Source organism: Argopecten irradians, chromosome 3, assembly GCF_041381155.1.
Source record: "Argopecten irradians isolate NY chromosome 3, Ai_NY, whole genome shotgun sequence".
NCBI lineage: Eukaryota > Metazoa > Mollusca > Bivalvia > Pectinida > Pectinidae > Argopecten > Argopecten irradians.
In genome coordinates this window covers 23,574,502-23,602,461 of record NC_091136.1, presented here as the reverse complement: position 1 = coordinate 23,602,461, position 27,960 = coordinate 23,574,502, and the positions used below count along the sequence as shown (strand labels likewise).

The following is a 27,960-nucleotide window of genomic DNA, read 5'->3' as shown; positions in this document are numbered from 1 at the left end:
TCCACTGCCGACATACCATAAACGATACTCATCATAATTGGTGTTTAATTGTGTTTTCGTTTACATTATATATAAAATAATTTCTTTTGCTTTTGGTACATGCACAATCATTACTTCATTCCATATAGGACATAGTGCCACAGATTTTTTTTCGGAATGCAATTAATTATTTTCAATACTTTTATCTTCCAGTAAAATTGAAGTTCAAACTTTTCAAATGTGGTAATGGTGTAAAGTAAGTAATTTTGAAACTGAAAAAAAACAACATTCTATTTGATAGAGAAAAAATACCATTTGTCAGCGTTGGAGCATCTTTTTAAAAGAAAAAGTTGATGCTGGAAGGATAGACGGCCGGACAGAGATAAGCTAATAAAGCAGTTGAGTTTTCAATATTTCCACATTCAAGACACATGTTACCTTCAAAATGGGTCAAGGTCAGTCATTTGAAAAACATCTTTATTCTTAAATTGCAACATGCAGTAGTACAAACAGTCCATCATCAAATATACAAAGCAACATTACTCAATAGCAACATACAACTCTGCAAAGAAAAGTAAGATTTCACAAAATGTTTTATTCCATAAACATAATAGCAACAGCTCAAAAGCTTTCACTTAAATCAAGTAGAAGATTGGAAATGTTTTATTCCATAAACATAATAGCAACAGCTCAAAAGCTTTCACTTAAATCAAGTAGAAGATTGGATTCACGAATAAGACATGGTAGATTAAATACAAGCAAACTAAATCTCTGCACAAAGCTTCAACTATCAGGGGGGCTGCATTTTCTTTCTGCATTTTCTGCAAACAACACCAAGAACCAATATACAAATATATATACACAAATTCTGCTTTCACTAAACTGTTAAAAAATGCTGAATCTAATCGTCAGTGTGAATCCCACTAAAATCTCCCTGTAACTCAAAATGTGTAGGCCTAAATATCCATGGTTCATATAGAAATGTTACTACAAATAGTAAATTAAAGGCCATTTATGCCCCTTTTACAGCCTTTTTTTTTTGTATAATTGAGGCATAATATTGTTGTGGATATATAACAACATCAGCACTTTATTTTGTCACCTTTTTTTAATAAGAATCTATATAAAGAACAGTAAAACATTATCAATAAACATCTTATTCCTACAAATGCAGATGTACATAAATGTGCATCAATAACAGTCACTGAAGATTTCAGTCATAATTAAGGACTTTCATCCTTTTAAGAGACGAGAATTTAGGCCCTTCTAAGACCTTTTCATAATTTCAAGATCTTTTCAAGGCATATAGATATATGAACTCCGTTATTGATAATAACAAATTGTATAAGGGAACAATATATAGCTTCATCACATGGACATAAACTAAAATCTAATTAAGAAAGCACAGCTGATCCCATTTATTTCATTGCTACAAGGTATCTCATAGCAGGAAGGATAATAATGATTAACATTCTTCATTAAACTGATGAGATGTTAAGTTTTACCAACACTCAACAAAAGATCTAGGAATAAGAGTTTTTTGGGGTCTTGTAAAATGGTGTCTTTTTCGTTACAAGTGTTTGTACAAGGGTTTTCTTGTTAAATGATTTAGAGGCAAACTTTTTAACTTTACAGATATATCACAATTTAATCATATAGCTGTACATGATCATTAATAAAATAAGAAATTAATGCAGAAAACAAGTTCTCAAAGAACTGAAAATGTACATATGGCATTGACTAAAATGACAATATAACAATGATGATAAAACAAATAAAATCAACAAACAGAGCTATGGTTACCTCTATTACCTTTGACCCTTCATAATCTGACCTTTAATTTTTTATATTCCTTTGCCCTTTCACCCTTCATCATCTGACTTTTCACCTTTCATTATCTGACCTTTGAATTTTTATTGTCCTTTGCCCTTTCACCCTTCATTATCTGACCTTTGACTTTTTATACTCCTTTGAAAGGCGAGGTCTAACAACACAACACTTGTATATCAAGTGCATCATCTCTGGAAGTTTTTATCTATCAAAAATGGCAGTAATTGAAATATTATTTTTCTTCAATAACAAAAGTTATTAACTTTACACTATTACCATCATTGAAAAATTTGACCTTTATAATTATTTTACTTAAATAATAAATAATAAATTGCATCCTGAAAAAATCCATGACACTATGCGCTATATGGATAAAAGTACTGATTGCTCAGACAACAAAAGCAAAAAAAATAATTTTATTTTTGTGTCAATTAGACGATTAAACTTCAATTATTGACCTTTAGCACTCAACTTATAGAAACAAACATCTAGTATGTAGCCAGGTGTTAAACATGATAACAAGATGTAAAATTAATATAACATTTGTTGTATAAAACAGAATTATTACATTGATGTGTTAAATTTAACTTTCAAAACAGACACCCAATTAACACAAATCATGTGCTGAAAACTTTAGTCGAAAATATCCAGTTATAGTCAATAATTCCTTAAAAGGCTCGATAAACACTTTGCTAACATAAACTCCAAGCAGAAACGTCCATCCATGATCTACACAATTGATTATATTACTTGTGTTTGGGGATTAAGATTAACTGATATAAGTAATATATAAGAAAATAGCGTACACAGGTATTGGTACAGCATCAGCTGAAATTTGCTGTATGAAAACACGGCTCCATTTAAGCTTGCCGATTATCAACTTGGTACAAGTAACAAAAATACTTTATATGGGTTGTTGTGTGAGTGGGGATCTTCTAATTAAGACTGTTTTTGTACTCATATGGATTCCTTGATAAATATGGCTCAGTTCTACTTCATTTCATTCTTAATTCTACATCATTATCTCTCAATTTTGTTTACGTACAATCAAAGCACATGTACAACATGATTGTGTAACACATTTTCACTCATAATCTTCAAATTCTTGATTATTTTTGTACTTTGCATACTGACATTTCGTCTGGCAATTCATAAACAAACAATACATTGTATTGTAAAGAAATCGAGGACACAATCAACATCTGAGCTGGGTTATCAATAAATTAATGCAGTATTCTGTTGTGAATCAGATGTGTCTCATTTGTGACTTGGAATGGATTGTGCTCCGTCTACATTGGATGACATAATACACATTAGTAAGCCAGCTTTCTGTCATATGAGATTTACTTACACACATTTATATCGAAATATATTTGCATTGAATTTTTAAATTCGCGAAAGTTATAGTTATTCTACAATAGAAATCCTTAAATTTACAGTATCTTATTTGATATTATTCTCAGCATAATAATGATTGTGAAGAATTTTAATTATCCAGGTGTATTAATCTAAATGTAAAATCGATAATGAAATTGTAACTTTGTACATTTTGTCAAAATCATTACAAAGAAAGTTTATTTTTTGAGATTATAGTAAAACAAGCCAGACATCAGATTTCAGGGCGTTTGATGTTGATGTTTCCATACTCTTAGTGCTGTGTATTTTGATGTTGATGTTTCCATACTCTTAGTGCTGTGCATGTCTTTGTGTCATAACGTTCTGGTCAGTGATACACTTTGTTACTTTATCTGTCAGGCCCTCGCTATCCCAATCACTGTCACTCAAACCTGGGGTGGTTTGAAGAATATACAGCACAAGTCATTATTAGAATTGATGCCCCGAACCACTATAATACCAGAAGATATCTGGGTATCCTGAATTTGCCCGGCTGTGACTATACCTTGGTCTGATCCTTGTTAACTTTATATCTAACAGCACACATGCTATCATGTACAGTCCGTGTAGATGCTCAGTCCTCTGGAAATAGTGGTTGAATGAACACATCATTAGAAGAGAAATGAATCAGGAAAAGAGTCCTGAATACCTTGGCCACTATCAGCGACATTGTATCTGAACAGTATGTCTATATATGTCACCTAGATATTAACTGTTGACATGAGGAGCCTCCCATCACCACTTGTACATATAACACAATGCCCAGACACGGTAGATAATCCTTGTCCTGTATAGTATACAGTCTCCTCCTCAGTAGGAAACTAGTTTGCTGGTACGATGTGGCGACCGTGATCGGGATCTTGACCTAGATGGAGAAAAAAACACAAGTTAGTAATTAATCCTGCACACAAAAAAAAACAACAAAAAATATCCTCACTTTTCAGACATTTCCTTTAATATATCACTTTTTACATGCAAAGGGAGGTAACTCATTCAGAATTGGGGAAAAGCAATCAACAAACTAAATTTTCACTACCCACAAAGTCTTTTTATTTGAAATAGGAAGATATTAAATAATTAATTAGTTAAAATTAATATCTAGGTAATGTTACATGGTTCATCATCAGATTAATCTTAGATATTGTTTTCTTTCTTTTTCAGTACAAAATCATGTTTTATTATAGATTAACTTCGGCGAGTAATTTCCTTTTTGGTAGAAAAACAACCTTTTTAGGAAAGAAGTAAACCACAGAACTAAAGTTACCAGAAGTATGTTCTAACCTGCGTTTTCTGTGTCGGACGACTGGTTTAGGCGAGGGACTACGACTTCCACCTTGATGCTTCCTAGATATGGGTGAATGTTGTGGTTTTTCATCACTACTGCTATTGTCCTTCTCCCGCTCACGATGTCGACGCTCCCTCTCTTTGCGCCGCATCTCCAGTGCTCTGAGACGCAACTCTTCCTCTCTATCCTATAGAATCATTCATATTATGGAATCAGTATAAACTCAATTGAACAAGTGATAGGAAAATACTTAACCTGTTTATTATCAAAATATTCAGAGAAGTCACTTCTAAAATTAAAGATAATTATTATCATTAAAATATTCACCCATTTTTAACAAAATTCCTAACTTAATCCAACAGTGTCACCATTTAATATAAAGTCTGTATCATACACTAGTGAAAGAGAAGTACTTACCACTCTTTCTCGTTCCACTTTCTCCATTCTCTGAACCTCTGCTTTCTTATCTGCTTTGTCTACAATTACATTTCATATCTATTATAATTTGCAGTCAATTTTTGATATCAATCATTTAATCAAATAAAGTATTCAGTGTTATGGTGGGGTCATATGCAATTCTTCTAAGACAATACTCAATTTTCAAAAATATTATGTATGAAGAATACTAGCAGCATTAATCTTTAATCTTAAGAATTATATCGACATCAAATTCAGAAAACAATTCATCCAAAAGATTTGCAATATTGTTTATATTTATATGGAAATGCATTTAAACATTCATACTTAGATTCCCTTCAAAGATAAAATACTTACATTGTCGATTTAAAGCTGCCTGCATTTTTCTCTTCAGCTTTTCACGGGCTGATAACTAAAATAAGAACAAAATCAGATATCAATTTAATTGTATTTATTTCCATCATTAACTCTATAGTAGACAACCTATTTAATAATAGGCTATGAAGACTTTCAAAGATGGCTACACATTGTCTACAAATCGTCCCTCCTCAAAGATGGCTACACATTGTCTACAAACTGTCCTTCCTCAAAGATGGCTACACATTGTCTACAAATCGTCCTTCCTCAAAGATGGCTACACATTGTCTACAAATCGTCCATCCTCAAAGATGGCTACACATTGTTTACAAACTGTACCTCCTCAAAGATTACTACACATTGTCTACAAACTGTACCTCCTCAAAGATGGTTACACATTGTCTACAAACTGTACCTCCTCAAAGATTACTACACATTGTCTACAAACTGTACCTCCTCAAAGATTACTACACATTGTCTACAAACTGTACCTCCACAAAGATGGCTACACATTGTCTACAAACCATACCTCCTCAAAGATGGTTACACATTGTCTACAAACCATACCTCCTCAAAGATGGTTACACATTGTCTACAAACTGTACCTCCTCAAAGAATACTACACATTGTCTACAAACTGTACCTCCTCAAAGATGGTTACACATTGTCTACAAACTGTACCTCCTCAAAGATTACTACACATTGTCTACAAACTGTACCTCCTCAAAGATTACTACACATTGTCTACAAACTGTACCTCCACAAAGATGGCTACACATTGTCTACAAACCATACCTCCTCAAAGATGGTTACACATTGTCTACAAACTGTACCTCCTCAAAGATGGTTACACATTGTCTACAAACTGTACCTCCTCAAAGATTACTACACATTGTCTACAAACTGTACCTCCTCAAAGATTACTACACATTGTCTACAAACTGTACCTCCTCAAAGATTACTACACATTGTCTACAAACTGTACCTCCACAAAGATGGCTACACATTGTCTACAAACCATACCTCCTCAAAGATGGTTACACATTGTCTACAAACCATACCTCCTCAAAGATGGTTACACATTGTCTACAAACTGTACCTCCACAAAGATGGCTACACATTGTCTACAAACCATACCTCCTCAAAGATGGCTACACATTGTCTACAAACCATACCTCCTCAAAGATGGTTACACATTGTCTACAAACCATACCTCCTCAAAGATTACTACACATTGTCTACAAACCGTACCTCCTCAAAGATGGCTACACTTGTCTACAAACTGTACCTCCAAAAAGATGGCTACACATTGTATACAAACCATATACCTCCTCAAAGATGGTTACACATTGTCTACAAACTGTACCTCCTCAAAAAATGGTTACACATTGTCTACAAACCATAGCTCCTCAAAGATGGTTACACATTGTCTACAAACTGTACCTCCTCAAAGATGGCTACACATTGTCTACAAACCGTACCTCTACAAAGATAGTTACACATTGTCTACAAACCATACCTCCTCAAAGATGGCTATACATTGTCTACAAACTGTACCTCCTCAAAGATGGCTACACATTGTCTACAAACTGTACCTCCTCAAAGATGGTTACACATTGTCTACAAACTGTACCTCCTCAAAGATGGCTACACATTGTCTACAAAACATACCTCCTCAAAGATGGTTACACATTATCTACAAACTGTACCTCCTCAAAGATGGCTACACATTGTCTACAAACCATACCTCTACAAAAATAGTTACACATTGTCTACAAACCATACCTCCTCAAAGATGGTTATATATTGTCTACAAACCATACCTCTACAAAGATAGTTACACATTGTCTACAAACCATACCTCCTCAAAGATGGTTACACATTGTCTACAAACCATACCTCCTCAAAGATGGCTACACATTGTCTACAAACCATACCTCCTCAAAGATGGCTACACATTGTCTACAAACCATACCTCCTCAAAGATAGTTACATATTGTCTACAAACCATACCTCCTCAAAGATGGCTACACATTGTCTACAACCATACCTTCTCAAAGATGGCTATACATTGTCTACATCCATACCTTCTCAAAGATGGTTACACATTGTCTACAACCTTACCTTCTCAAAGATGGCTACACATTGTTTACAAAATGTACCTCCTCAAAGATGGTTACACATTGTCTACAAACCATACCTTCTAAAAGATGGCTACACATTGTCTACAACCTTACCTTCTCAAAAGATGGCTGCACATTGTTTACAAACCATACCTCCTCAAAGATGGTTACACATTGTCTACAAACCATACCTCCTCAAAGATGTTTACACATTATCTACAAACCATACCTCCTCAAGGATGGCTACACATTGTCTACAAACCATACCTCCTCAAAGATGGTTATATATATTGTCTACAAACCGTTCCTCCTCAAAGATGGCTATACATTGACCACAAACCATACCTCTTTAAAGATGGCTAAACATTGTCTACAAACCGTCCTTCCTCAAAGATCGCTACACATTGTCCACAAACCATACCTCCTCAAAGATGGTTACACATTGTCTACAAACCATACCTCCTCAAAGATGGCTACACATTATCTACAAATCATACCTCCTCAAAGATGGTTATACATTGACTACAAACCATACCTCCTCAAAGATGGTTACACATTGCCTACAAACCATACCTCCTCAAAGATGGCTATACATTGACCACAAACCATACCTCCTCAAAGATGGTTACACATTGCCTTCAAACCATTCCTCCTCAAAGATGGCTATACATTGACCACAAACCATACCTCCTCAAAGATGGCTATACATTGACCACAAACCATACCTCCTCAAAGATGGCTACACATTGTCTACAAACCATACCTCCTCAAAGATGGTTACACATTGTGTACAAACCATACCTCCTCAAAGATGGCTATACATTGACCACAAACTATTCCTCCTCAAAGATGGCTATACACTGACCACAAACCATACCTCCTCAAAGATGGCTATACATTGACCACAAACCATACCTCCTCAAAGATGGCTACACATTGTCTACAAACCATACCTCCTCAAAGATGGCTATACATTGACCACAAACCATACCTCCTCAAAGATGGCTATACATTGACCACAAACCATACCTCCTCAAAGATGGCTATACATTGACCACAAACCATACCTCCTCAAAGATGGTTACACATTGTCTACAAACTGTACCTCCACAAAGATGGCTACACATTGTCTACAAACCATACCTCCTCAAAGATGGCTACACATTGTCTACAAACCATACCTCCTCAAAGATGGTTACACATTGTCTACAAACCATACCTCCTCAAAGATTACTACACACTGTCTACCAACCGTACCTCCTCAAAGATGGCTACACATTGTCTACAAACTGTACCTCCACAAAGATGGCTACACATTGTATACAAACCATATACCTCCTCAAAGATGGTTACACATTGTCTACAAACTGTACCTCCTCAAAAAATGGTTACACATTGTCTACAAACCATAGCTCCTCAAAGATGGTTACACATTGTCTACAAACTGTACCTCCTCAAAGATGGCTACACATTGTCTACAAACCGTACCTCTACAAAGATAGTTACACATTGTCTACAAACCATACCTCCTCAAAGATGGCTATACATTGTCTACAAACTGTACCTCCTCAAAGATGGCTACACATTGTCTACAAACTGTACCTCCTCAAAGATGGTTACACATTGTCTACAAACTGTACCTCCTCAAAGATGGCTACACATTGTCTACAAACCATACCTCCTCAAAGATGGTTACACATTGTCTTCAAACTGTACCTCCTCAAAGATGGCTACACATTGTCTACAAACCATACCTCTACAAAAATAGTTACACATTGTCAACAAACCATACCTCCTCAAAGATGGTTATATACTGTCTACAAACCATACCTCTACAAAGATAGTTACACATTGTCTACAAACCATACCTCCTCAAAGATGGTTACACATTGTCTACAAACCATACCTCCTCAAAGATGGCTACACATTGTCTACAACCATACCTCCTCAAAGATGGCTACACATTGTCTACAAACCATACCTCCTCAAAGATGGTTACACATTGTCTACAAACCATACCTCCTCAAAGATGGCTACACATTGTCTACAACCATACCTTCTCAAAGATGGCTATACATTGTCTACATCCATACCTTCTCAAAGATGGTTACACATTGTCTACAACCTTACCTTCTCAAAGATGGCTACACATTGTTTACAAAATGTACCTCCTCAAAGATGGTTACACATTGTCTACAAACCATACCTTCTAAAAGATGGCTACACATTGTCTACAACCTTACCTTCTCAAAAGATGGCTGCACATTGTTTACAAACCATACCTCCTCAAAGATGGTTACACATTGTCTACAAACCATACCTCCTCAAAGATGTTTACACATTATCTACAAACCATACCTCCTCAAAGATGGCTACACATTGTCTACAAACCATACCTCCTCAAAGATGGTTATATATTGTCTACAAACCGTTCCTCCTCAAAGATGGCTATACATTGACCACAAACCATACCTCTTTAAAGATGGCTACACATTGTCTACAAACCGTCCTTCCTCAAAGATCGCTACACATTGTCCACAAACCATACCTCCTCAAAGATGGTTACACATTGTCTACAAACCATACCTCCTCAAAGATGGCTACACATTATCTACAAACCATACCTCCTCAAAGATGGTTATACATTGACCACAAACCATACCTCCTCAAAGATAATTACACATTGCCTTCAAACCATTCCTCCTCAAAGATGGCTATACATTGACCACAAACCATACCTCCTCAAAGATGGCTATACATTGACCACAAACCATACCTCCTCAAAGATGGCTATACATTGTCTACAACCATACCTCCTCAAAGATGGATACACATTGTGTACAAACCATACCTCCTCAAAGATGGCTATACATTGACCACAAACTATTCCTCCTCAAAGATGGCTATACACTGACCACAAACCATACCTCCTCAAAGATGGCTATACATTGACCACAAACCATACCTCCTCAAAGATGGCTACACATTGTCTACAAACCATACCTCCTCAAAGATGGCTATACATTGACCACAAACCATACCTCCTCAAAGATGGCTATACATTGACCACAAACCATACCTCCTCAAAGATGGCTATACATTGACCACAAACCATACCTCCTCAAAGATGGCTACACATTGTCTACAAACCATACCTCCTCAAAGATGGCTACAAATTGTCTACAAACCATACCTCCTCAAAGATTGCTATACATTGACCACAAACCATACCTCCTCAAAGATGGCTACACATTGTCTACAAACCATACCTCCTCAAAGATGGTTACACATTGTCTACAAACCATACCTCCTCAAAGATGGCTACAAATTGTCTACAAACCATACCTCCTCAAAGATGGCTATACATTGACCACAAACCATACCTCCTCAAAGATGGCTACACATTGTCTACAAACCATACCTCCTCAAAGATGGTTACACATTGTCTACAAACCATACCTCCTCAAAGATGGCTACACATTGTCTACAAACCATACCTCCTCAAAGATGGCTACACATTGTTTACAAACCATACCTCCTCAAAGATGGCTACACATTGTCTACAAACCATACCTCCTCAAAGATGGCTACACATTATCTACAAACCGTACTTCACCATTAAGTATGAATGTGAATTATGAAGTTTTAAATATCTTCTTCCTCCATTCCACATTTTAATTGACTTTTCCTGTTTTGTAATATGCATATTTTGACACAAATATTTTAGCACATACATAATTGCAGGGAATGAAAAACAGCAACACTGACAGGCAACTTTATTGAAATTATTTCCTTTGTTCTTTCCTTCAGGATTTTTTCGTTATTATTATCAATGAGAAGGTAATATAAATGAGTTATTGAAAATAAACAACAGATTGTTGATTATGAAAACATTAACATAATCAACCAAGCAATTAGCATATGTAACCTAGATATAAAATATCATGTAGATCTGTTTATACTCATCACAATTATCGTACAGAAAAGCATGGCTACTGGGTAAGCCTTTCAGAAATTGATAATTAAAGCAAACTAATTATCAAATGTCACTAAAATCACATGTACCCATGTATTTATTGGATTAAGTAGTAGTTGATATTATTGCATGAAAATGGAATAAATTTGGCTGGATATTTTCATAATCAAAGCAGGAGGGAAAAATTTTGAAATGTTAAGATAACTTGGTTCTTACTAGTAATAAACTTCTTTTGATGAGTCATTCTAAATAAAGATGGATCTTTTTTTATTTGATAAATACACAGTACATATATTTTGAATTTAAACACTCAAACAGTCCTGAAAATTTAAGTGCATAAAAGATAATAAACAAAATGTATCATCATTATTGACAATGTACTGTAGCACATATTGCATAACTTTTCCTTCTAAATTAGAGGTATACAGAAGTTCAATATCAATTTACTCTATTTCACTTTGTTTGAAACCTTGATATTTTAAAAATTTATCAAGAGTCGATTAATTCAATTTACGTATTATTTTCAGTTTTTCTAAATTAAACTAACAAACATAAATTGAATCCAATTTTCTTTTACAGATCACATAAATTTAAACTGTTTTTGACTTAAAAAGAATTTAAAGATCCTTTTAAACCATAGCTCTTTTTTTCTCAATTTGTAGAACCTGTGAAGTAGTCTATTGAGTTTTCTTTATTCACACCTATATTGATTACAGACATCAACTAAAGCATAAAACAATTAACAGACAGAGACAATACATATATGCTAGTCATTGTTTTGTTCCCATACCATAAAAGTAGGATGTAAATCAGAACTGTTAGGAAACAAAAACTTCACTGCGATTGTTTAATGTATCATGTATTGGTAGTCAAAATCCAAAATCTTAATTAGTTTTTTTTTCAGTGTTTTTATTCCATTAATGTATTCATGAGTGTTTTTTTTTTTTTTTTTTTTAATAAATTTAGTCTACAGCAGAAAATGATGAAATTTAAGAGACAGGAAAACCTTTCTTCAATGAATATCTGATACTGATTTACAGGATAACAATTAAAAAAAAAAAAAAAAAAAACACAGAAAATTAATTTCAAGCAAAGAATTCACCATATAACAAACAAAAATTATTTTTTCCTCAAACTTTATCAAATAAAATAATACGAATGCGAAAGATTTTCAATATCAATTGACCAAAATCCTGAAAATCAGTATTAAATATTGATAACCACATTTTCGGGTATTTTCTTTATCCGAATGGTAATATAAGCCAGTATTTCACTGGCAAATCACAAACAAGACAAGCAATTCTTACTGACTTGAGGAGCTTGAGATGTCAGTTTACCGACCAGAGCAACACCAGGGGTTCTGAAACGACACAAATATCACATATAAACATATCTTCTACACCCGGGGTCTGATATAACACAAATACACCTAGGGGTCTGAAATAACACAAATATCACATACAAACACATGTTCTACATTCAGTGGTCTAATAAGACACAAATATCATATATAAACACATCTTCTACACCCGGGGTCTGAAATAACACAAATATCACATATAAACACATCTTCTACACTCGGGGGTCTGAAATAACACAAATATCACATATAAACACATCTTCTACATTTGGGGGTCTGAAATAACACAAATATCACATATATAAACACATCTTCTACACCGGGGTCTGAAAAGACACAACTACACCCCGGGTCTGAAATAACACAAATACACCCGGGGGTCTGAAATAACACAAATATCACATATAAACACATCTTCTACACCTAGATATAAGACAAACATTATCTATATTAAAACTGCCAGTTCAAGTGAAAGTTGAAACTTAATTAAAGATGATTTTGTAAAAAGATTCTTTTGCTAACATAGTGAAATATGACTTTTCTCAAGCTCTCAAAAAACATCCGACCAAAAGCCAGGAATCTCTGTGTAAAGATTAGTCTTCTTACTTGGATGGTTTTAATGGTTTGCTCTCTTTCTCCTTTTCCGATTCACTGTCGCTTGACTTAGACGACAGACTTTCCCGGCGATATCTCTTTATCACTGGTTCCGGTCGACTCTGTGCTGGCGAAGGCGACTTGGACCTAGTGGACATAAAATTCAATCAAGTGAAAATGAATGATTACAGATTTCTTACTGATTAATTGGTCAAACACCCCAAACCAACGATGCTCGACGAACTTGATTAATCTGAACACCACTAGTAGTTTGTGTAAGATGGACCCGTATCGGGAAATTTCATCCCACATAACTTCATGATTGTCATTTCTACAAAATCTAATAATTCAATTCTGCTAAGACTGTCATCCATTTTTGTCTCAAACATGTAGTATGTAACTTTCTGTAGTAGGTAGTGCCATAGTAGAGGTTAACCACCATTCCTCTTAAATGTACATCATGTGTTAATCACATCCTACAGAATCAGATGAATATAAGATGTAAATCAATATAATACCGTAAAGGTACACTGAAATCCTTATGAGAAAAAGAGTACATAGTGGTGCAATATCTTCAATATCATTTATTGCAGGGCTTTTCACACATAATCCATGTGTAATTCATGTAGACGGTGTGTTTTGTAAATTTGGCTACAGGCCCCTCTTGCCTTTTATATTTGTTATATTTTGTAGCAGAAATAATAATGATACCTTGATTTTGATGAAGGTGATCTTGATGAAGATGATCTGCTGGAGTACGATGATGACCTTGATGACCTTGATGAACCTCTTGATGTGGACCTCCTGGATCGTGACAATGACCTAGACTTTGGTGACCTTGACATTGACTTTCTTGATCTCGACCTAGAGTTCCGAGACCTTGACCTAGTCCTAGACTTTTGTGACCTTGATCTAGACTTTGACCTTGATCTAGACTTCCGTGACCTAGACTTCGAAGAGGAACTACTACTTGACCGTCTCCTTTTAGATGAAGAATTTTTAGAGGGTGGTGAGTATCGCCGACTCCTGCCATCACGGTTTTCCCTGTAATCCCTTCCATCCCGATCCCGGCTGTCCCGAATATTCCTATAGTCACGTCCATCTCTGTCCCTGTGATCACGACTGTCACGTCCATCACGATCTCTCATGTCACGGTCACGATCTGAATTATCTCTATAATCCCGATTTCTATCCCTATAGTCTCGGGCATCTCTCCGATCTCGACCATCACGATAATCTCGACTGTCACGCCACCCACCCCTAGATGGAGGTCCATAACGGTCCCTTCCTTGATTACGATGGTCATGATCTCTGTCTCGATCTCTGTCTCTATCTCTTATCTCTATCCCTATCTCGGTCCCTCGACCTTGACCTTGACCTCTTTCTGGGGGTCCTTGAACTCTGATTACCATGTTTCTGTGGTGACCTTGAACGAGGAGATTTTGACCTTGACCTCAGATTCCTGTCCTTTCTAAGTTTAGGTATTGATTTCTTTTCACTAAAAAGAAAAACAATTAAAGCATTATCAAAATGTTAGAACTGGCACAACATCAATGACTATATCAGTTACTCACTGTCTGAATGAGGAAAACAAAACTACATTTCTGATTTCAGATTCTTGTTTTAAACTTCATCTTCATCCTACCAAAATGAAGATAAAGGGATACTTTGCACATGTTATGATTTTGTATAAATGCCTTTTATAAAACTGTATAAAAGTTTTAAGGGCATTCTGAGAAGCTTTTCATAAAATAACAGTCCTTAGGAACTCCTTTTTCTTGACTTTCAATCAGTCAAATAAAAAGTGTTCAAAAAGTCATCTTTCATGTACATGTACTCCATCAAGTCACTGGAATTATACCCAGACTATTTTTTCCATATCTATATCTATACTTACAGATTGAATACATGAGAAATATGTTAAGCAAACAACTGCTAAAACAGAAAATGTTCTTTATAATTGGTATTAAATGAAAATTCAGAAGTATCCAACTTGTGCAAAATAGCCCTTTATGGAACATAAAGTCTACCCTGTCTAAGTTTTAGCTGTATTTGAGGGGGCCGATCCAGGCTAGAGAAGAAAGCGGCACAAAAAAGAACACCGACCATGAAGGTGACTTTTTAGTCTCAGGTTTGCTGTTGTTGTCGATGTTATTTGAAGGTGGAAGCGCTGGACCATGAAAGGCTCCTTCCTCCTCACTATCGGCACCAAAACTTGTGATAAACATCACCTTCCCTCGAACCTCTGGTGATTTGGAGCGTGATCGAGATCGTGACTTGGATGAAGAGGATGACCTGAGAAACAATAAGTACGGATAAATCAGCTTCTACCACCATAGGTGGTGTTATTCAACTCTCAGGGTATCAAATAAATGATGCAGCTGTTATTTTAACAATTTGTTTATACCATTCATGGTGTAAACTCTGTAAGCATTCTGATTGGCTGACACAGTGAACTTTGAACAAACTATTTATTTCTCAGTGCCACGTCATCATTGTCAACATCATCAATAATCGAGTGATTTAGTGCTATGTTGTGATCCAAGCTGGATGTCAAAACTGCTGTTGTAAAGCATACAGTATGTGACGTTGTTGTTGTGTCAAAAACGTGATGTAATAATCTTTGTAACTTGTTTTGACGGAAAAGGATCTTACTGGTGAGTTTGTTAGATTAAACGAGCCTAAAACAACTTGATCTTGATAACAGCAGCTTGATGATTATTTGGCGGGAAGTATATAACACAGCTCTGCCATGCCCATGTTTTTATATATAGTCTGACAATGAGTGTTATATTGTTAAAGTAATGTGGAAGTTATGTGACAAACATAATCTTAAATTTGTAGCTCAGTAATTAAAGTTTTTCATTTAAGATTCACATGTAGCTTACCAAATTATATTGAGCTACTTTACAGATAGATAAAGTACATTAAATACTACCTAGACTTTCTAATTTTGAAATCCCAAATTTAAATCAAAAGCTATTTTAGTTTGCAAGAAGCTGCAATGAACTTCATTGTTATTATATATTTCAGCTTTCTTGTGTTTATTAACATCTTACATATTACAAATACATTTTCTAAATATTTGTGTTTGAACTAACTGTGTCATGAATCTCTGGGAGAAAAAATCAATGTTTCTTGTATCCTTTTCATACAAAATATATTTATTTTAACAATCTTTAAATCCTGATCAGATAAATAAATGCTTTGATTTCAATGTTTGCAAAACTGATCATTGAAATAAAAAATTATCATTAAATCATAATTAAAACATTTATCATTTAGCACATTTCAGAGTTACCTCCCTTTTGGATAGGTATCCATTCTGATGTCATTATCTTGTGAGCGAAACTCACGCCGTTTTCTTTTGACGTAACACTCACAAACACATGACGTCATACTCAATACCTACCCACAAGGGGAGATAACTCTGTAATATGTAAATACAGAATAGAGTTTGTGTTGTAATACCTTTTTCTGTATGGCTCATACTTTGGACTGTCTCGAGCAGCATAACTGAAACAAAACAAAAATCCATTAAATAAGATCAGACACTGTTGTGGTCATCATTTTATTTCTAAATCAACCAATGGAGCTAGTTATTTATAGCTACCGGTTGAGTCATGATGACTAATGAAAATAAAGAATAATGATAATATGGTCCATCTTTAAAGTTATGTTTTATTAAAACCCAATCTCGAAACCATTCTAATACTAGGCATGAGATATAGAAATCAAATTGATTCAGAAGTTGAAATTACTCAAGGATACTTACCTCGGGGGACTGAGTTTTCGGCCGGCCAATCTTTTTTCTTTGTAGGCCCTTCTCTCTCTCCTTGATTTCCGACCCTATTGATAAAATAGCATTAAAGTTTTTATACAACAATAAAGTTAGCAGATTAAAACCTCATTAAAAATAAAAGAATTGTATGTATTAGTTGCTTATGAAGTACAACAAAACTTTTTTAAAATTGGCAAAAAGTATCATCTGTCCAATACCCAAATAAAGGTTCAAATGCATACAATTCTCATGATTTTTTTTCGCCATTGTCTTTACTGACAATTTAGAGAGCAAGTATGCAAAATGTTGTTACATGAGAAAACTTACTGCAAATTGAGCTTTTTCTTCCTCCAACATCTTTGCCTGTCTTAATGCCTCAATTTCCTCCTTATCCTTAGACAAAAGCCTAAGAAATATAAACAAATCAAATTATAGCATAATATTTTGCAGGATTTCAGGAACTTTTCAAAATTTTGCAAAATAATGGTATCCACAGAATTTTGGTTTTAGCTCTGACGAAAAGGTATACTGATTTATCAGACCAATATTTAAAGATTCCATGAAGTTTACCTCTCTGACATCATATCTTACATATCAACAGAATTTTATTTGATCAATAAAGCCTTTTACCTAGTGTAATCTTCTTCCTTCATACCAAACAGCTGGGCACACTGATTTAACATGGTCAACTGTTCCGGCGTCAGAGCATCAACATCGAGTGTAATATCTAAAGGAAGTAAGCAATACATAAACATTCCAAAGAAATGGAAGTCTTATTCCTCGTAGGTAGAACATCGGAAATGTTCTCGTTTAATTTGACCTTTATAGGACTATTTCTGAATTTCATGTGCATTATTTTTGTGATAGGTCATATCACTTATTTGTTTAAATTCTGATACTTTCCATCCTTTAGTTATATATTATTGTCCATTTCTTACCCAAGTCGGCCACTTCGACGTCTGTGTCACTGCTGTCGTCACTATCGTTCTCCTCCTCCTCCGGCTCCTCGGGAGCGGGAGTACTATCTGTGTATGTGTAGCCAATAGCTGCCTTCTTTCCAGCAAGTCTGTTCAACAACAATATATTTTTCATCTTCAACAAGTACCAATGATTTACAGGGAAACCAAAAACGAGGTGTGCAATCCATATACATGTATTCTATTGTAACCACATAAAATTTAGACCTTAGAAGCAAGATGTACTTATTTGCCCATGATCAGAAGCTAAGAGCATCAGTCCCCAGAAGACAATTTTTTTTTCTCTAACTCTAAAGATATCTTTACCAGTTCTAGAATCGAACTTTGCGAAGGATTAAGATTAAATTACATGTATTTAAAGATGCTCCACTGCTGACAGAGCATAAATGGTATTCATCATTTGAACAATACTTGGTGTTTAATTGTGTATATATATATGTCTAATTAACACAAAAAATAACATAAAATAATTTTTTTGTCTTTGGCACATGTGCAATCTGTACCTCACACTATACAGGATATAGTGCCACAGAATTTTTTCGGGATTTCAGACCATTCCTTGTTTGTATTCTAAAATACTCAGACAGTATCCATTCCTAACTATACCCATACTCCAAACCTACTTATTTTCGTATATAATTTATTTTTACATATTTTGTGGATAAGTAGAATTTGCAAAAATATACTGACATAAAAAAAATTCAACTGCAAGTACAATAGAGCAATTCACCTGTGAACAGCAAAATTAAATCGCTGTGGAAATGTTGTGCATAAAAGCCCAAAATAAAGTTGTCTTAACAATGAGTTGGTTCTGTACTTGTATTCAGTTGTAACATGCTATGTGCCGTAAAAGGCTACGTCATAGGTGATGGGTTGACCTCTAGTTGAAATATGGTTTATTTCTGAGAATCTCACAATTTTTGCTTTAAATTTTCTTTTAAATATGAAATATATTTATGTACTCACTTTTTCTTTTCTTCCTCGATTTGAAATGCTCTGTTAGCGGCACCAAACTGTTCATCAATAGCAATCTGCTGTAGACACTGTTCCTCAGTCACTGAAAATTACATATCACTTCAATGTATATTAACTACAGAAACTGTGTGAATCACTGAAAATTACAGACCACCTCAATGTATATTAGCTATAGAAACTATGTGAATCACTGAAAATTACAGACCACCAGTGGAACTTCCCTAAACCGAACATGGTCAGTGCATAGAATTTCGGCAGGTTTAGGGAGGGTTCAGTTTGGAGAAGTGAGCCGAATAATGATCATAACAATCCGGATTTAATCAATCGGAAGTTGTTTCCTACACCATATACTGTAATGCCTGTATGCCTAGTGTTTGTTATAACTGACCAATATTATCGTTAATGTGAATGTTATCACAAAAGAGAGAATCATACGTTTAAAAGGAATGGATTACATTAATCTTTACTTTGTTACCGCTTATAAACAATTGTTAGTTGCGTGATCTCGTCTGCACTAACCTACATCGGCCGATCGCTTCCGATTACGTCAAGAATAAAATTAAATATGGTCTAATTACACGATGATCAGTCGATGCCGGTCATTATATATGACTTGGTCATTTTCTAAAACAATACATGGCTTCTGCTTCTTCATACAGAGAATTTACGTTTGAGACTCACAAAATTGAATACGAAACTTTCTCTTTATTACTAGCTCTGCTTGTTTCCCAACAGTAAACAAACAGCATGCACGTGGTAGACCTTCGTTAAATATCTAAACAATAGACATGATTAAATAATTATACTACCATCTCTGGTATAATTACCGTGTACATATACGTATTGCCTTCACGCCTGTGTATATGCCCCAGGACATTAACATTGCATGCGACAACTATGGATACAGGTACGCGTGTATTTCACGGTCTGTTGATCAGACCTAAATGCAAGCTATCGGTGTCGCTCAAATAAAGCCGGTTTTCAGAAGTGCATTTTAGTTACATTTAACTATTCTGATCTCAAAATTGGTCCAGTGTTCGGAGTTGGGAGCGATCAGTTTTGGGAAGTTTTATTTACTTTTAATAAAGAGGAATTCATTCCGTACATGACATCCATGTTCAGTTTCTAGAGATGATCGGTTTTGAGAAGGTTCGGTTTGGGAAGTTACACTGTATGTGAATCACTGAAAATTACAGACCACCTCAATGTTACTGTGTATTAACTACAGAAACTATGAATATGGGACAAGGAAGTTATTCCAGTCGTGTGGACAAAAAATATCAAATCTGTCCCTCTATCACGACACAAAACGAACATGATTACATAATATGATACGAACAGTAATATGGGACAATGAAAATAGACAAATATTTAGCAGCACAAATTTACCGGTCCACAATTTTTTCTGAAATTTTCACAATATTTACTTTGCAGGTAATAAGCCAACTTTTTAGAAAATATTTTTGGTGCACTCAAACTGGAAGTGGGTGAATCACCTTTGTTAATAATTGACAAGGCCGAAAATAGCACCGAAAATTTCGATATTTTCTGTCTTTAAAATGTAGCCAAAATTTTATTTGTCACATTTTGCCTACATATTTGTGATCATAATATGTAATTATTTATACTCTTCAGAAAATTATAGTTTTATGACATAAAACATTATTTTGATACCCTTTTGGATCAAAAAGGGAACCCTGTCATACACCTCTACTGGACAGTTTTAATTTGCCCATAGCAAAGGCCCTTGGAGCCTTTAAAAATTTTTAACATATTTCAAGGGTTTGCATTTATGTTGCTACATATAACATTTAATTTCAATAAAATTGGTTCGTGGGCAAATTTCCATTGTTCGTGAAAGAGGTCTTTTTGTTATTTATCTGTACAGAACATTGTAACTTTTATTCATTTAATTCATGTTTGTCGCAGAAATAGCGCTACTGTACTAATGTTATATGTTTGTAATATGTGACGTTATATAAAGATTCATGAATCTTGTATTTATTTTATGGATTTTATCTACTTTAAACATAAAAATTTACTTTTTTTTTCTTTTTAACTGATTTCTGATAACTTACATCCAGAGCATTCATTTTCAACAAGTGTTCTGTATCTTTCATAACAACAGAGTCGTTCTTCTTCCTCTTCATGCCGTGTCAGCCTAAAAGTAAACACAACTTTTTTTTTTATAAAGATAGAGCCCAGAAAAGTTTAATAATTATCCAAGTGGTAGATTTGGAGATACGGCTCAAGAGTTTATTCGTTTAACATTCTGTTAAAAGTCATGGTTTTGTAAGGATGTGCCAGGTTTGTTGATGGAGGAAAAACGGAGTACCCGGAGAAAAACCACCGACCACCGCTCAGTACCTGGCAACTGCAACTGGGATTCAAACTCACCGCCCAGAGGTGGACGGCTTGTGGTAATATGTCAAGACATCTCAGCCCCCGGCTCAAGATTGATCATGATCTTGTGGGGACAGACAGACATAACACTGGTACAAACCAACTTTTTTTCGTGTGGAATGTAATTTTGTGAGTCACTAGAATTTGCAAAAAAAAATATCTCTGAAAGGTTTCAACTACAAGCACATTAGAGTTTTCTGTAAATTTCTGTAAGTAATTTGGCATAATAACGTGAAATGAAGTTGCCAAAAACCTTTACATTTAGCATCATATATAGAGAACTGGAGTCCAGGGATCAATATAGCTCTGATTTATTACTGTTTATGGGTAAATTTCCCCTCAAGGAATGAATTCTCCTCTGGCCTAAAATTCCCCTAAAGATTAAAAAATTCACCATTTGAAGCTAAAAAATGACCGGTTTTGTAACACAATTTCCCCTGTGACTTATTTTTCATTAATTTTTTTTAGACTTTTGTTTGCAAATTTCTTCATATTTGTCATACAGCTACTGCATATTTTATGATAAACTAAGATTTTTCATTATTGAGCTAAAAATCTTGCTTTACTAAATCTAAACATAAAATTAGTTGTTTTAAAGTACTTTTTCGTCAAAATGAATATAATTTTGGACCAAGATAAGAAGATTCAAATTCCCCTATATTTCGCGAAATTTTTCCCTTATTTTGAAAAAGGGTAGTTTCCCCAAAACCTAGATTGATCCCTGGGAGTATATAATCATGCTGAGTGTCCAGGAGGTTTGACAGAACACATAATATATACCAGGAGCTACTGGAATACATACGTGGGAGGGGCAGCTATATTGAAATGTGGCAGGTAGTCGAGATGGGCCCGGACATCAAATCTGTCAATCATGTTATCTGTCTGTCCCTGCCACGGCATCCTGTGTGATAAACCAAATAAATATACACAAATAAGTTATTTACATGTGTGATAAACCATATAAATATACACAAATAAGTTATTTACATGTGTGATAAACCATATAAATATACACAAATAAGTTATGAGCTTCTGAGACTGTTCATAGGCTCTGTCTGGCTTCACCTAAAGACTTATGGAAAAGGAATATCAGGGTATTACATCTATCATCCACAAAGGTAAGATGGCTAGATTAAAAACTTTCTACCAAATAAGAGAAGTGTTACCTTATAATCATGCAACATGAATCAATCAATGTTTAAAAATTTATAATTATTGGAGATTGGTATGAAACATAATGTTGTATATCTTTCATAAGTCTAAATTAATTCTATAACATTTAATAAAATCTTGTGAAAGCGTTTAATTGAAGTATACAGAAAAGAAAGAATGCTAGTTCTTTCCAGGGACTTGTGGACAAACTATTTATTTTTGCACTTATTTTGATGACCTGAATTTCAGACCATGGCCACCACGGCCCCATTCTATTGTAAGCAATGTCTTTGACAAGTAGCTGTGCTTTGTTGAAGCTGGCTTTGAACAGAAACAAACCATGATACTGTGAAATAGTATAATAGGTAGTACTTTAATCCTGCTATTTTCCTTTCTAAATACTGACATGCTTTGTGGAGATTCCGCAGCAATGGCCACTGCTTGGTCCAAGTTGATCTTGCATGGCCGCCCGTAGATTCTCAAAAACTGTGTAGGATCTAGTTTCTGAAACATTAAAAGCATTTTTTGTTGCTAAATCATATCAATGTAAGGCCTTAGGGGAATGAAAAACATTGAAAACAATTATGTACACATGCCCATTAAAATTATTTCATTTCAATAATCTATAATTTTGAGAAATACAAAATAACCAACAAAGTATGTTCAAGTTCATGATAAATCATTGTATTTTTTCTATCCATTCAATCATGAATGAATGAACCAAAATTAGTTGCATTTTTTAAATTATAAGTCTTAATTACAGATTAAAGTGAAATGATGGTTTGTCAATTTCATTCCTGCGTCCTTGATGTTTTACATATATACAATGTACATATCAGACAATATCAAACTTGTGTGATATTGATCGTCTTACAATTTTTTCATAAAATTCTCTTCTTCTCTCTGCTCTTTTCTTGTAATCTACCATCAACCCCCGGATCTTTTTCTCTTGCTTTCTCGCCTCATGCCACATGGTGGATTTGGGAATTTACTACCCCAATAAAAAAATTCCTAAAATGGAGAGAATATAAATGTTAAGTAAAATTATGTAAATATGTTACTAGTAGTAACTACATATATACACTACAAATATATATAGGTAATGTATATTATTCATTAATTACTTCCATAATATATATGAAAACATATCTCCTCTAACATTGTTGGAGTAATCATTCATATTTTTTATAATTTACTTTTTATTCAGGTTTTTCATCAATACATGTACAATATACAATGTATGAAAATGCTTGCACTCATCTTTCATTCATTTGCACCCACTTAAAGATATTGATTTTTTATATTCTTTCAAAAAGTATTTTACATGGTAATCGAATACATTACTAACACACATAAACACATATATATATCTACTATTTATTCCTAACAGGTTGCATATTGCGTTTAGTTTATATTAGCATATATTAGTTTAAAGTTAAAGATTATGTATTTTATTATGATTTCAAAGTGTGAAAACTATAATACATACAATTATTACAAATAATTTAAATCAAATACCAAATGCAAGCATTTATAATTAAGTAAATTTGATGTTACCAATATAATGTATTGACTTTATGGAAAGAAGGAGGTTGGTAGAAAGAGAAAAACAAGACAGAAAAAGAGACAGAGAGAGAGCAGCTGGTAGAAGAGAGACAGTAGATTAGTTAAGTATGTTTATTTGGAGTGCGATGGCAGAGCTATGAATACTTGCAAATATAAGTTTTTTTCTAATAGTATTGCAAAATATATATGGCTTTGTGAAGGGCTATCAGCTGTATCACAGGATTTAAGGGAGATAATTCTTCTGGAAAATATAATCCAGGGTATCTCAAATGACACTAAATTAGTCAAATTTGTTTGCTCAACATGAGATTTTGCATGTCTACATACAATGTATTCATAAATTGCCAATGTAATTATAATAATGATAAAACACTTTTTTTTTTAAATTAACTATAGCTGAATCAGTTTGTCCCATTTCTTCCATTCAATTTCAAACTTCTTTATAGTATTTGCATCTCTACCATTAGATATGTATTTCTGTATCTTGTAGTTATCTTTTATTATGTTAATTAGAGAGTAAATATTCAGTGAACTATGTAAACATCTCATTCTATAGATGTATTGTTTGATAATGATAATAATTTCATTATCAACTCTATTACTTGGCAAACTATTCTGATGAACGAATCCAAAAAGAAATGTTTTTTTATTAATCGAGAATGAAATTAACAGTGCCGTTAATAACGTTTCGAGACTATCTAGAAGTTTTTTAGTTTCTTGACAATCCCAAAAAAATGTGGGTTATAGTTTCTGGTTCAGAGTTACACAGAATGCATAAAGGGGAGGCAACTACTCCAATTTTGTATAAAAATGAGTTTGTAGTAAGAATATGATGAACCACTCTATACTGGAACCACTGAAGTTTTGTGTTTTTTGTTACATGGAAAGGAATTTTATAAATGTTGCTCCAAGTTGTTTAATCGATAGTCTCAAAGATATCATTCCACTTTCTGAATCTTGTACCTGATGGTGTCACATCTGATCTTATTACAATATTATAGAAGATTTTCGACCCCTTTTCATGTTTAAGAATAAAATGAAGATTTAATAGTATATATGGGTAGGAAATCTTACAGACAGATGTATCATATGCTGAAATATAGTGTTTGACTTTCACTGCAGATATAAGGCCTTGGTATTGTAAGAAATTAGTATTTACCTCATATTTATGAATAAAATCTTCAAAGGAATAGAATTCACATGTGCCTTCTTTTATTATATTATTCAAAATGCAAACATTTTTCTGGTAAAATGCCTTTACAGAAAATAGCTTTTCCACCAATCTATATTTTACTATTGTACCAAATTGGGACTTTAAGTATATTTTTTTTAATAAATTTATCGTGGTATTTAGCAATCAGATCATACCATGAGTTAAAGACATCTGTCCAGGAACTATTTGTACACTTATTGATTCATACTTTTATATATTCTAAACCACAATTGGCAAGACGGTCTTCATCTACATAAGTTTTTACTATATGTTGCCACTTCTCATTAGTTTTGAAAAGCCTTCTTATCCATGTCAGCTTCAGAGAATTTATAAAAGCAGTAATATTAACCATTTTCAAACCACCATTACAGTAACTTTGAATAATTACCTCCCTTTTAATTTTGTCTGGTTTTCCGTTCCACAGAAAATCATATAGACTATCAAAGAGTTTAGTTTCTTAACAAATTTGTCGTCTGGGTTTGGAAGAGATATAAATAGATGATTAAATTGAGATATAGTAATCATTTATAATGTTCAATTATTTCTTAACTTGATATTGATCACATGAAAATGAGCAGGATCATGTTCTGCTGATGCTCTCTGTTATCATTTTGGTTTTCCATCTGTGCTACGTTTTATGGGTAAATAAATGTGCAATAGACAAACATGAAAAAGTAATGAATTCGTCTAGTTTTTTATTTTTAAAAACAAATTCATTCTCCAATAATTATTAATTTCAGAGCAACATATCTTTGTTGCATTTACTGTGATATAAAGGTAAAATATGCTAATCAGGGCCTTTCCAGCAAAATGATGTCGATGAACAGACGAAGATGGAGATGAAGTTGCATTGCCACATTTTAAAAGCCATACTAAAGTGTAGCAGACAACTGAGCTATTCACATTTATTAAGCCTTCAAAGTAAGTTCACATATAAACAAACAAATAGCTTTAACTGCAAGCGTTGAAAAATCCCTGTAAACATAAATCATGACTGCAAACAATTACAGAAAATGTTTGCTATCAACTTTACCTTCAGCCCTACATCGCCGCCATTTAACCGGAAACAAACGGATAGCCTCAAAACAAAAGTTGTCATTACCGATGTTGTAGATGTCATATTTTGTCTCTTTTACGGTTCAGTATGTTTAAATTTCTCGTAAATCAGATAAAGTTATACAATTCGAGATACAATATATTGTACAGTACGTCAAATGAGATCAATCAATATCAAACCACGTGATTAGGTAGGCAAGTTAATGGCGCGAAAATTTAACTTGGGTTAGACTGCCTAGTAGGCCTAACCGTTTAATATAAAGAACTTGACAGATAGGCCTAACAAGAATCCACTGTTTTGCTCACTAAACCACACCATTTACTGAGTACCTCGACCCAACCTCTGGTACTCCATGCCGCATCTTTTAGTTCTAGCCTAGTCCTTGCCTACTTGATTCGTAATGATCACCACCACTGACCTATAGCCTACTTGACATTTGAAACAGTCTGGTTAATTAAACTGCATACTTCTATCACTCCGTTTTAAACATCTAAGTAACAGAGTGATAATAAGGATCTGTTGAATTAGTTTGTCTTTGAAAAATTTGAAAGTTTAAATAATTAGTTTATGGACTAGGCAATTGCAAATGCAGAATTTAGAATTTAGAACTTTGACGGAAAACGATGGGGTGAGAAGTTTCCCCTTGTCTTACCCCTCCAACAAACCTTTACATTTTGGTGATAGTCACTCTAATGAAAAGACGTCCATCGACTTTGCGTGTACTTTTATTTTTTCTAATTTGTTATGATTGTTATAAAAATTATATAATTATTGTCTTTTTGGCCCTATATGACCCTGACTGGCGATGGGCCGTTAAACTTAAACAAACAAACACGTTAGTACCAGAGAAGTATGAGAGAGGATCTAACATGAAATCTATTAATGGATTCAATAATTTAATATACCACGAGCTTTGATCGAGTCTTCACGTGAGTGACACAAAATTCATATTACGTAGACACGAGATATGGAAATACAGACACAATCTTCAAATTCGTTTCTGAATAAAAACGTCGAAATCAGACTGGAATTTGACGTTTCCTTCTATCGGGATAATCATGCGACGCCGTATTTTCAAGATTGTGACGTTATTATTGCCTGTGATGTCTTGGCTGAACTGACCAGTTATGTATGTGTTATGTATCGCAATGACTCGAAATTCAGTTCAGCGTTTAGATCACAGGCTTTTGACTCTAAAAATATACGGACATATATATATATCATGCAATAATATATGTGTCACAGTAACTCGTGTGTATTAGTTATACACACGAGTAAAGAGGTATCGTGTGCCTGAAGAGCAATATGAGTCAACCTTGACTTTTGAGTGCTTGGATGTGTGTCAATAATGTTTAAAGACTCAGTAACTCTGGCATAAAAGCACCATACACTATACTGAGTAACAGCAGTCTGATATCGGACTCGGCTGTCAATCATAGCCATATGTGTCCCGCAGGCGAAACTATATTTAGACACGTTAGTAATTGTTTGGTGTTGATTTATGTTTTTTTATCCTTATA

General features: G+C 34.2%; 1 protein-coding gene across 1 annotated transcript; it reads right to left on the bottom strand.

The window, feature by feature from the left end:
- Positions 1-1,068: 1,068 nt before the first annotated feature.
- Positions 1,069-26,455, bottom strand: LOC138317933 (CLK4-associating serine/arginine rich protein-like). Its single transcript, XM_069259909.1, is given in 20 exon segments — positions 1,069-4,069; positions 4,486-4,676; positions 4,907-4,965; positions 5,264-5,318; positions 12,674-12,722; positions 13,329-13,463; positions 14,028-14,342; positions 14,614-14,814; positions 15,423-15,611; positions 16,788-16,832; positions 17,092-17,165; positions 17,425-17,503; positions 17,728-17,824; positions 18,036-18,163; positions 19,041-19,131; positions 21,128-21,210; positions 22,255-22,353; positions 23,011-23,108; positions 23,479-23,615; positions 26,417-26,455. Coding segments are annotated over 19 exon segments (2,142 nt in total). The 5' UTR covers positions 23,578-23,615; positions 26,417-26,455; the 3' UTR covers positions 1,069-4,014.
- Between the last annotated feature and the right edge of the window lie 1,505 nt (positions 26,456-27,960).